The sequence below is a fragment of the Phoenix dactylifera genome, chromosome 5 (assembly GCF_009389715.1).
Source record: "Phoenix dactylifera cultivar Barhee BC4 chromosome 5, palm_55x_up_171113_PBpolish2nd_filt_p, whole genome shotgun sequence".
Taxonomy (NCBI): domain Eukaryota; kingdom Viridiplantae; phylum Streptophyta; class Magnoliopsida; order Arecales; family Arecaceae; genus Phoenix; species Phoenix dactylifera.
In genome coordinates this window covers 8,076,432-8,087,726 of record NC_052396.1, presented here as the reverse complement: position 1 = coordinate 8,087,726, position 11,295 = coordinate 8,076,432, and the positions used below count along the sequence as shown (strand labels likewise).

General features: G+C 34.5%; 1 protein-coding gene and 2 non-coding genes across 3 annotated transcripts; all 3 read right to left on the bottom strand.

Annotated features, from left to right (window-relative positions):
* Positions 1 to 4,970: 4,970 nt before the first annotated feature.
* On the bottom strand, positions 4,971 to 10,936 carry LOC103710359 (rRNA 2'-O-methyltransferase fibrillarin 1). Its single transcript, XM_039126979.1, is given in 8 exon segments — positions 4,971 to 5,495; positions 5,498 to 5,546; positions 7,446 to 7,600; positions 8,182 to 8,284; positions 8,286 to 8,405; positions 8,519 to 8,596; positions 10,360 to 10,455; positions 10,620 to 10,936. Coding segments are annotated over 8 exon segments (915 nt in total). The 5' UTR covers positions 10,761 to 10,936; the 3' UTR covers positions 4,971 to 5,322.
* On the bottom strand, positions 6,592 to 6,665 carry LOC113462945. The gene has a single exon (XR_003386310.1). It is a non-coding gene; the product is annotated as a small nucleolar RNA snoR60 (small nucleolar RNA).
* LOC113462946 lies at positions 6,866 to 6,939 on the bottom strand. Its single transcript, XR_003386311.1, has one exon. It is a non-coding gene; the product is annotated as a small nucleolar RNA snoR60 (small nucleolar RNA).
* Positions 10,937 to 11,295: the final 359 nt, after the last annotated feature.

The window sequence follows — 11,295 nt, the reverse complement described above, 5'->3', positions numbered from 1 at the left end:
GGGTGGTCTATAAATATTTACTTACAATTAATTAATGATATTTATGTAATCTAGGAGAGTAACTATGAACATATACTTGAGTCATAAAAGAGAGGGTGAGTATGAAATACGCTAACTCATAGAAAATTAATCCAACTAATATCTTATACTTGTATCATATATATATATATATATATATATATATATATATATATATAACTTAGATTGTTGGATAAAATAAAAATAGTTAATATAAAAAAGAGAATTATTAGCAATTAAAAAAACAAAAAAACTAGTGGATTAAAATCCTGTTGGATTTAATAAAATATCATAGGCCATCGCAAGATGTAATATTTTTCAATAAAATGACAAAGATATGTATTTTACTAGATCTTTATTTGTGTAAATATTTATGAAGATGAAACTACACCCATCAACTTCTTTTTTCTTACTTCACAGGTAATTGCCATTAAATTTTTACCATGTCAAAAGATAGATTATTCAATAAATATAAGATAGAATTGTATTAGAAATGTTACATATACAGGTGGGTAATTGAGTCGAGTCAGGTCAGATATGGGTCGAGTTGGGATGCGAAAAAATAATCCCACCCAAACCTGACCTATTTATTAAACATGTCAAAATTTTAATCTGAATCTAACTTGTTTATTAAACAGGTAACTCGACTTGACCCACATAATCCATTTATTAAATAGTTTAAACAGCTTGAACGAGTTAGATAGATTTTGAGCTGTTAAATGGGTTTAAACAGGTTAAACAGGTTAAGCATATCGGGTTACATAGGTTAAATAGGTTAAATAGGATTTAAACAGGTTAAACAGATTAGGTCATAATCGATCTAATTATTAAATAAGTCAAATTGTAAAATTAGTTAAAGATTTAAATTTAAATCCAACTCATTTATAACAGTTTAGACGAGTGGCCCATTTACAAACCCAAACCCATTTTATGTCAAATCCCAAACCTGCTGAAAGCAAATCGTTGCGTGAGTCGAGTTAAACAGATCGGATCATAAATTGCTATCCTTATATGTACTGGTGAAAGTATATGCATTCTTTTGTTAGATGCACTACACATTTAAGCACCAGCTAGAAAAAAACTCATTCTCAATATTTATTTATTTTATTAAATTTATTAATAAAAAAATATATAAATTACACAAATAATATTAAACACATGGCAAAAGTGAAAATCATTTAAAATTTATTTATTTTTGATATTATTATTGTAAACAAGATGCTCGATTATAAGGCAATACAAGCAGAATATTGAAATGATTTATGTCTAGATTATCTAGTGGGAAGAGTAGTATGAGCCGTTTTGTCAATTTGTCTAACAAAAATGGAAGGTAGAAAACCTATAAAATGGTGTTAATATTTAAATATCTTTGTTGTCTCACAGCTGATGAAATATTAAATTATAAATACAGAATGGTGAATTTATAATTTTTATATATTGGACCCAACACTTAGCAGTAGGGTAAATATTCAGAAAATAGATTCAAGTAAAAATTTGTTGGTGATACATTATTAGTCATCGGCTACATTTTTTAGTATATGTAGATTTATATGTCCATTACAATAAGAGCCCGTTACTTCATATAAATCATAATGGTTATGGTTTAATGACTAATAACTGGTGTCCTGGATTGAGAATTCAACCAAGATGAAGATCATGCATATAACTATTTTCAGTGATGTCAAAGCTTATCACCCTACCCTTTTCCCCTTTCCCCTACATCAACCAATTTTAGGTGAAGTTTCTTTCCTATAATAGTAATAACCAACATGGAAAAATTGAATCCAGCTTATTGATAAGGTAGAATTATATCCTCCCATAGTTAGACTAACGACTTACTCTAACCCACATGATTCAAAATATACCCATAAAAATTATAATAAATTCTATGATTAAGATAAAAAATATTATGAAACCCTAATTTTCTTACCTGATTTGCTAGTGATGTAACGCAAAAACTCATGTTGAATTCGAGCGTCCGTTGTTGTTGTGCCGAAGAAACCAAAGGGAACAAGGATTTTGAAATTGCCATCCATATCTCACCAAAGATGAGATGAAAGAGAATCACAAAATCAGACAGAAAAGAGATGCCTCACAACTGTCTAACATCGAGTATTATCAAATTGTCATTCTCTAACTTGAATGAAATAAGATCTAAGATCAAAAGTTCAAATAGAGAGACTACAAGAGACACAAAAGGAGAGAAGTAGATTTAGATGGGGGTTAGCATATGCAAGAGGATAACTTAGAGAGAGAGCAAGAAGAGGAAAAAGAACTAAGGAGAATAAGTTGACGGAAAAAGGATCTCTTTCTTGGAGCACAAGTTTATGAAAGTGGCGATTTATCCGAGAAGAGAACAAGAGAAATAGGTGATGCGCGACAAGGAGAGATGTAAAGAGAGAATAAGAGAAGAAAAGAACCCAGTAGAAAAAATTGGGAAGTAGGTTGCCTTTCATAAACGACAAAAGTTTATCGGAAGAAAGGGGGCAATAAATATGAGAAAAGACACAAACGCAGAAACAGGTGATATGCAAGGAGAAACGCACATAGAATGAGAGGCAAGAAAAAATAAAAGCAATAAAAAATGCGAATGAAGAAATTAGGATTTTTCTTAAGTATAAAGCACTAATCCTGACCATTAGATATTTATCTGTGAATAAATTTCAAAACTAGCATATATTGCATTTAAATCACAAGATCTACCATTCTCTCGCTCCCCAGGGCAAATCTTTTTATTGCTTGATATGCTATTATAATAATAATATGATTCATAGATCTCCACTTCACCACCATTATCAAGCCATGAGAATTAAAAAAGAAAAGAGAAAAGCAATGGGCTAGATCATGAGTTGCACTTTGGCAAATGGCTTATTCCTAAGAAGTTGTGATCTCAAGCCCTTTGGCAAAGCTTAGTTTAGTTCACCACAAATTTGCTAGTGGGATGGCATATGTGATGCCCCCAATTGCCATTTCAGTAAGTTAACACCAATCTAAGTGGACATGAACATGAAATAGTTTAAAATTAAAAATAGAGAATTGTAAAATTGCTGTGGAAGCTCAAACTTATACAATCATATCTACACTAATTGAAATCAATTATTAGCAAGGTTGTCTATGGACAGAGACAAAGTGTGAGGGGTATAGTTTAGATTGGGGACATACTTGAATGGCTTTGAGTGTGATTTTTTTAAATAAAGATGGTTGAATAAAGAAGATACTTTATTTTGAGGTACTTGATCTTTTCCAGCTAATCTAAACCTATATTAATCTATTCGGTACGCCTAAGTGAACCCTAACATGTTAGAAGCCACTTATGGCCCCCATGCTACAATCTTGTTGAGCTACAATTTGCTAGACCTAGAACATATATCTTAGGCAAATTATTTTCTAGATTTGACTATATTTGACCTGCTACTGGATGCTAGTTAATTTATTCTCAGTAATTCAAAGTTGTCCTTCCAATACTCTTAATCTAGTACCAACCAATATATCAGTTTGTATTGGTATTAGTTAGGCACTACATTGATACCTCTAAACATACCGCTTGATATGATATTGGAATATCAACACAGATATTATAGCCCTCATTTCCAAATAAGAAGATAGAATAATAGTGGAGAGGATGGACAGACATATAAATTTATTCTTCTACATTAAAGGAGATTTATTTTTTATTTTTATAAGGGTAGTTTTGCTTTATTATTAATTTTGTTCTTCTATGATTCAAGGTCCACTGCTTTGGCTGGTTCGCACCCTAGCATAAAAAAATACCTCAATTTATTTTGCATGTGTACACATATTGAAAAATACGATTATCAAATTTTTTTCCTTTGTGGTAACATTATCACTATTTTTTTTATAAAGCTACATTATAATATCTTGATGATCCAGATTTTGTGCTTTTTTGTTTTTTCGCATGATCTTTATACTGATACTTTTGACTTAATGGCTGCTTTCTCTTTGATCTGGTACATATGAATAATCGTTTGTATATTTTGATTTTGATTTTATGAACCAATTATTTACATTATTTGGGTAAAGCAGCTGTTGAATATTTGTTCATCGCATTTTTTGTACATATATTTGATTTATTTTTATATTTGATTGCAGATAGGGATTTAATTAAAATTTCACCGAGACTAATGCTGGATTGGTAGGCCAGCGCACTGGTTTGTGGCATCAAAGTGAGGATTATGTATTGTTTAGATCTTTTGTGGACATTGTTTTAGGAGAGTATGACAATATTTCTGAAATTATAAGGGCGTGGGGATGTTGCGATTGGAACAAGATGAATCCGAGAAGATACTGTGCTGTTAGGTATTAAAAAATTGAAGAAAATTTTTGGATTTGAGGTTGAGAATTTTAATTTTGGAGACAAAAATATTACAAATATTTATATTAAATGATTTATATAATCAACAAATCTCGAAGTGGAGCTTGGCACTCTCAAATGGGATCATGAAATTTTACCATCAAGATACAAAAATTAATGACTAAGTTCGATGATCTACAAAAGGAGGCTAGCACTTACAAAAAAATATTCAATCCTGAAGCTGAGTCCTCCATAGAAGAAAGCTTGATGTACATATGTTTTACTGATCTTTTTGGATGCTTTGGTTCTCCTATCGTTACCTATAATATCACCAATCTACCACCTACATGCTGATGTGCTGGCTTTTTACTGAAATAGTAAAAAATTGGCTAGATATTCCAAACGAGCAGCTCATGAAGATTACTGCAACCTAAGATTTTACTCAAGCAACCTACAGTACATGAAGATTTTTGCAACTGCTTACTCTGATTCTTTTGGTATTTGTTTAACTCTTATAGTTAACATATAAGCAAACTGCTATATGTCTTCTCCAGATGAAATTTCCCTGGCAAGGAGGATTGTCCTCGATGAGAAATCAACAAACAATTACTCATTCATAAAAATCCTAGCTAATACAGAGAAAACATAACTGAACGTGCTAGAATTAATCATCTTGTCATTAAGAGACATTAAGCTTAATTGAAAGATGGACTTGTTCCAGTTCTCAAGCACTTCGAACAGCGCTATGTTAGTGCCATTTGAAATTTGGAAATAGACACCCCAAGACAGCATAAGAATTTAAATTTCAATGCAGCACATTTTAAGTAATGGGATGCCTTGAAGATGTTAAATGCAACAACACTGCCAAGGGGTTGAGCACTATTTCTGAACTAAATCAGTATATCCTGATTCCATTTTGGTGTTTGAAGATGAAACAGTGACACAGACCACTAGGAAGAAGTATCAGTATCAACCAATCCAATATCCATAATTTACTGCATGCAGCTAATCGTGAAGCAGTGATTCCCAACCAAAAAACCTCTAGGAGGCCGCTTTCTGCTTCTTTGGCATGCGGTATCCACCACAACACAGGCATGATCTCGCTCAGAAGGCTCGAGAGTAACCTGCTCTGCTGGCTTGAACTGCTCTGCTTGTAGTTTCTTCACTCTTGCGCAAAGACTGCCTCAGCTGGCACTGTCGAGTCAATGCAGTTGGCCTAAAGAAAACATACAGAGATTGTGAGACATCCTTGTAACTCAAGTTGCTTACTCGATTATTACTAAGCATATCACTAGTTGGAAATTAAAGAATAGTTTCAGTCACAAATATTGAAAAAATCAAAACAAAATGCAGAGAATTGGCCAAAACTTTTGAAAGAAAATTAACAATTTCAAGAACAATAGAAATATATAATGCAAGTTATCGATGTCATATATTATTTATTCAAAACCAAGCACAGAACTGGCAACAAGAATAAATGTCACAGCTGCACTAGCAATAATAAAAGCATAAGATATATTTAACATGTAACTTTGAAAGAAGTGTTTATCAAAATTTGTAAATGTATTAGCAACTAATTCATAAAATTTTTGTTGTTCAGATAAACTATGAATATAACTCAATGATCCAGGGTTAGTTTGAAGAATAGCCAGTGAAGTAACCATGAATTTTATTTGCATATATGTATATATAAAACAGTAGCAACAAAGAATCAGGAAACAATGCCTATAAATCAAAAGCATCTGGTTCCATCAGAACCATCTTTATGGATGCATCATTCTAAATGTTCCGCCCTAAACTAAATGATGAGCACAGTACTTAATTGATATCACAAATGACCCACGTTCTTCAAGAAGAAAGATGCATCAGTGCCAATCCTTGCCTGTAAACGAAACTAAAGTTTGAACACAAGCACGATGGTTCAGAAATTTGTACACTTTGAATATGGAGGCCAGAGCCAAAAAGAACAAAGCATCCCAGAGCAGACACGCCCCAAACATCAATGCATCCCAAATCAGTTGGAAGGTAAAAAATCCGCAAACACATTTTGTTAACAAAGGCTTGTTGGTCAGGCTTCTTGTAAAGTTAACGATGATCAAGTATACCTTTTAACTTAATGCCGTGGCATCCAGTAAAGAAGATCAAGTAATAACCTTTTGCCAAATGCCAGAAAAAATATACAGATTAAGAACCCATGCACTAATACTGGGAGAGCATGATAATGAATCATCTGATGAAAAAACTTGAAATGGTGGCATATGTGCATCAGAAACTCGGGCTTGCATCATCCAGTATGATGTCTTGAAGGGGAATCCGAGTACTTCATCATATGCTTGACATCACATTAAAAAAAAGAATAGGAAAAATGACATCAAAAAACATATAAAAAAAGGATCAACAAAAAAATCATAGTATTGTCATGTGAATTTGAGTAATCATCAGACAAACATGACAAAATGTCAAAACATTTAGGTAAAATTTAATAAAAAAGGAGATATGCATAATATGATATTGGGGGGAGAGTGAAATCATATGCGCATCCAAAACTTGAACTTGCATCATCCATTTTGACGTCTTGAAGGGGAATCTGAGTTATTCATTCTATGCTTGATGTTAAGAAAAAGAATATAAAAAGTTTAGCATACATGGGAAATCATGAGTGTCAAGAAAAAGAATATAGAAAGTTACATAGACATGGACTATCATGAACAACACTAAAACATAAAAAATTCGCAGCCACTCAACTGAATTTCATTCAAACGCACAATCAAATGCCTGCAGCAAAAGAATTAAAAATAATACATATACAATGATGTTATCTACTGTAAAACAAATCAAACTAGAAAAGTATTTCGTTGCTTTTTCTTAGAGTCATGGTCATAAATACTGATAACTCACAATTACTAATTTGAAAGTAATGCTTTTCCACTTTTAGTTATAGCAAGCCCCAATAGCACCTAGAGCAAGTCCTAGAAGAGCACAAAAGCTGCTTCCTGAGCTACTGGATGTAGTTATATGATTTTAGTAGTCAAGGACTATGATATGTGCTCAGGCAATGCATAAAGGCTAGTATGAACTGAAGTAAAAAAGACATCCCAGTGCCCGAGGCTCTTGCCACTGTGGTGTCTGGGGAGGCACAAAGGTACGCAGCCTCACCCCCATGTGCGGAGAGGTTGTTTCCGTGTTTCAAATCTGTGGGCACCATGTCACAATGGAGCAACCACACCATTGCACCAAAGCCTGCAACCTTTGCCTTTGCACCAAAATGAACTGCAGTAAGTGTTAAATGGAAACCTTGAGAAATGAAATAGACAGACCTTGTTATTGGTGGAAAAAGGAAGAACCATAAACTGAACACTGTAGAGGAAACGTAGGATGAAAAACATGGTTAATGTTCTCAATATCAAACATCTGTTACTTATGTTAATGCATGAAATTATTAAAAAAAGAAAGGTTTCAACATAAAGCCCAAACATCATAAAGTCACATTGGCTTTTGAGTTTGACACCCACAAATATGCGCACTGTATGCTTAAGTTTAAGTATGCATACAGATTATGTGTATCAGTACCCAGACTACATGTATACTGATACCTATCTTGATATGAATACAAGTAGCTTGTAAGGTATAATCAAGCGATATAATATTCTAAAATCTATGATTATAGTACTGATGAATGCATATAATGTATGTGGCTTATGTAATAGTACAATATTCAAAGTAAGGCATAGAAGAGTTCAAAAACTGAAATGGAAGACAACGAAAATACACAGGCTGATAGAATGGTTTACAGCATATATATGTGGCATTACCATTAGACAGATATAGTTACATATATACAGACACACCTTAGAGAAAGCCTGCTAGACAAACAACATAGCATACAAGAATACATACTTGATCTGGCTGAGCAACATCTGCGAATATAACATCAACCATTCCAACCAGCATTCGGGTATCTAGCAGGATGCCGAGCATCTTCAATGATTGGGATAACATTTGTTCGCTTCTTCGCCATGTTTACAAGGTCTCTTCCACTTCTATGTGAAAATTCAACAGCATAGACCACTCCAGTCTGCCAAGCAAGCTAGAATGGAGAAGCAACACAAAATCTAGCAATTCCAAATGATTGCTTTCCTATAAAAGAGAACTATAAAATGAGCAGCACATGCGGCAAAAGTAACTTACAGGCCAAACAATATCAGAAACATGAGATACTGTAGTCCCCGATGCCGCTCCAAGGTAGAGAACTCGAGTCCCTGGAGCCTTAATTTAAATGAAAATAAAATCAGGATAGCGTAAGAGAGTTTTAGAAAACATATAGCAAACTGCTTAATTAGAAAACAAATAGGGGGCAAAACAAGAGAAGAAAGCACTTTTGAAGTAAAAATAACCTCATTGCAAGAACAGAGCAACAGGTTGTTGTGGCTTTCAGCACTCAAAGATAATAGCATAACAGTCTAGGCAGAAGTTGAAGCAAAATTCCACGTGTTAAAGCAACTATACCATTGCAGTCAAACATGTATGCAAAAACAAGAATGCATATAGACATACCTTCATGCACACATCCATCCATGCATATACATGCATATAATTCCAGTTATTAACCACATAAAACCGGTATGTGATGGAACAGACTCAAGAATCAGATCTGGAATGTGTGCAAGTGTCTAACTTGACAAGAGGAAAAAGAAGATAAGGGAACATGCAAGAAAAATAATTTTAACTAAAATATAATTAAAAATTACATACAAGAAAAGTTAAAAGATATTATTCGTTGAAGTCCTCACATGCATGATTCTCATCCAAATTTCTCGATGATTTTATCATTTCAGCAAAACAACATTTTGCAAAATCATTTAAACACCTACATTCTTGACCAATCTCTAAGAAGCAAAAAAACTCATTCTTATTAGTAGTCTAAACTCTACCCATTTTTTAAAAGCTGCAAATAAAAAATTTGATAAGCATCCAGGTGTCTAACACATATCCAACACTACTTTTAATAGCTGGATGCATGTGTCTAGATAATACAACATACAACAGCAAGAAGAAAAAGGGACCTTGCAGCATGTCTCCTGAAAACCATAAAATCTAATGGACTCATTACCATATTTGGTAACTAATGATATTCATTTTCTATGAACTAGTAATGTTTCTTGGTCCAAGTGTACAATGGAAATGCATGCATGCGAATTTGCATATCAGGGTTCCAGACAAAACCATAAAATAAACTGGTCCTAACCAAAAATAATATGGAATGAAGCCCTGAACAAAACCGAACCTCCATATTTATATAACTGTAAACATTAATATACATGTCTTCATGGATATGATAACCTTATTCATATCTCCTTCTATGCTTGGTATGGGTACATGATTAAATTTTCATACAACATGGGCTCCTTCTTATCCCATCATTAAATATTATTCTTATATATTATTTAATAAAATGCTAAACCATAAAATGGAGCCAAAGCTCCTCTTTCTCACTTTATCATTCACGGCCCCTAGAGAAAAATACACAATACAAAGAAATGAAATGAAACTGAATGAATGGGTGCTTAAGATGGTTTTGAAGAAACAAGAAACAAGGCCTAGGGTGTCCATCCATACCATACCTATCTACAATACATATTGTCCCAACTAGTTATCTGCATAGCATAATAGTGTGGATCTCTGTACTATGTTTTCTGGCTCATATAAATTAGTTATGTTATGTCATTTGGTATGATAAATTACTTTAGCTACGTAATGGAGATGTTAAAAGGAATCAGCTAGGTATCTAGCATGATTAACAATCCTAGACTACTCTAGAATATTTTGGAATTATCTTCATTTATTGAAAACATGTTTATCCAGTCCTACAAAATAATTAAAATTGGTCCATCCGAGGCTATGCAACTTCTTATCTATCATGCAACCAAATTAGTCCATCTCCATTGCAATAAAAACAACAACTCAGACATGCACGTGCAAATCAACAAAAACTCAAAAGCCAACTCAACAATAAGAAATGGAATGCTTACAATCCAAATGTTATCAACACCACCAAGAATAGCCGCTGCCAGCTTCGAGCGAAATGGATTCCATACCCGGTACTCCACCTTGGTTCCATCCTCATTCTAGAAATTAGAAACCAAGTTTAGAAATCAATACATGCCAACACAAATCCCCAACCAGGTAAAATCCGATAAAATCTACGCAATCAAACCAAAAATACGAGCTTTAACCAAGAACTTTTACTCCCAAGCACCAAAAACAAACGGAGAACAGAGAGATCGATCACCTGAACTGAAATCCGCTTCTCGCCATACACAGACTCACCCGCCGCCATGTTCTTCGTGCAGAGGGCATCCTCCTTCCCCTTGGCCACAAACACCCCGTCATGCCTGTGGGGTTGGATGACGACCTTGCTCCCACCCTTCATTCCACCACCTCGGCCCCTGCCCCTTCCCCCGCCCCGGCCGCCAAGTCGGCCTCTCCCAGGGCCTCCGCCTCGCCCACCAGGGCCTCCACCACCTCTCCCTCGTCCTCTGCCCCCACCACCATCGCTCCGGCCCTTGAAGCCGCCGCCGCGACCCACCACCTGAGAATACCTCAACAATTAAGGTAACACACAGAAAACTGAATGAAAGGTTTCATTTTTACCACTTAATTAAAAACTAAAACCCAGTAATCTTTTAGAATAAAAAAGAAAAAAAAATGGTTTCCTAGAAAAATCTAACAAAAGGCAAGCAACAGAAAAAAGCTTTGAGTCGAAGATAAAATCGAATCACGTCTATATAAAGCTCGGATCTTGGTCGACATAACAGGGTTGCGAATGCAAGATTTGGACTTGGGACTCGGAGGGCGGAGAGTGAAAAAGATTTAGAGCCTAGGGTTTGAAGGCAAAATGAAAGGAAAAGCCGTGGGAGAAGGGCATTGCCTCTTGGGGGTCTCATCTCCGCAGCTCGGATCGAAGA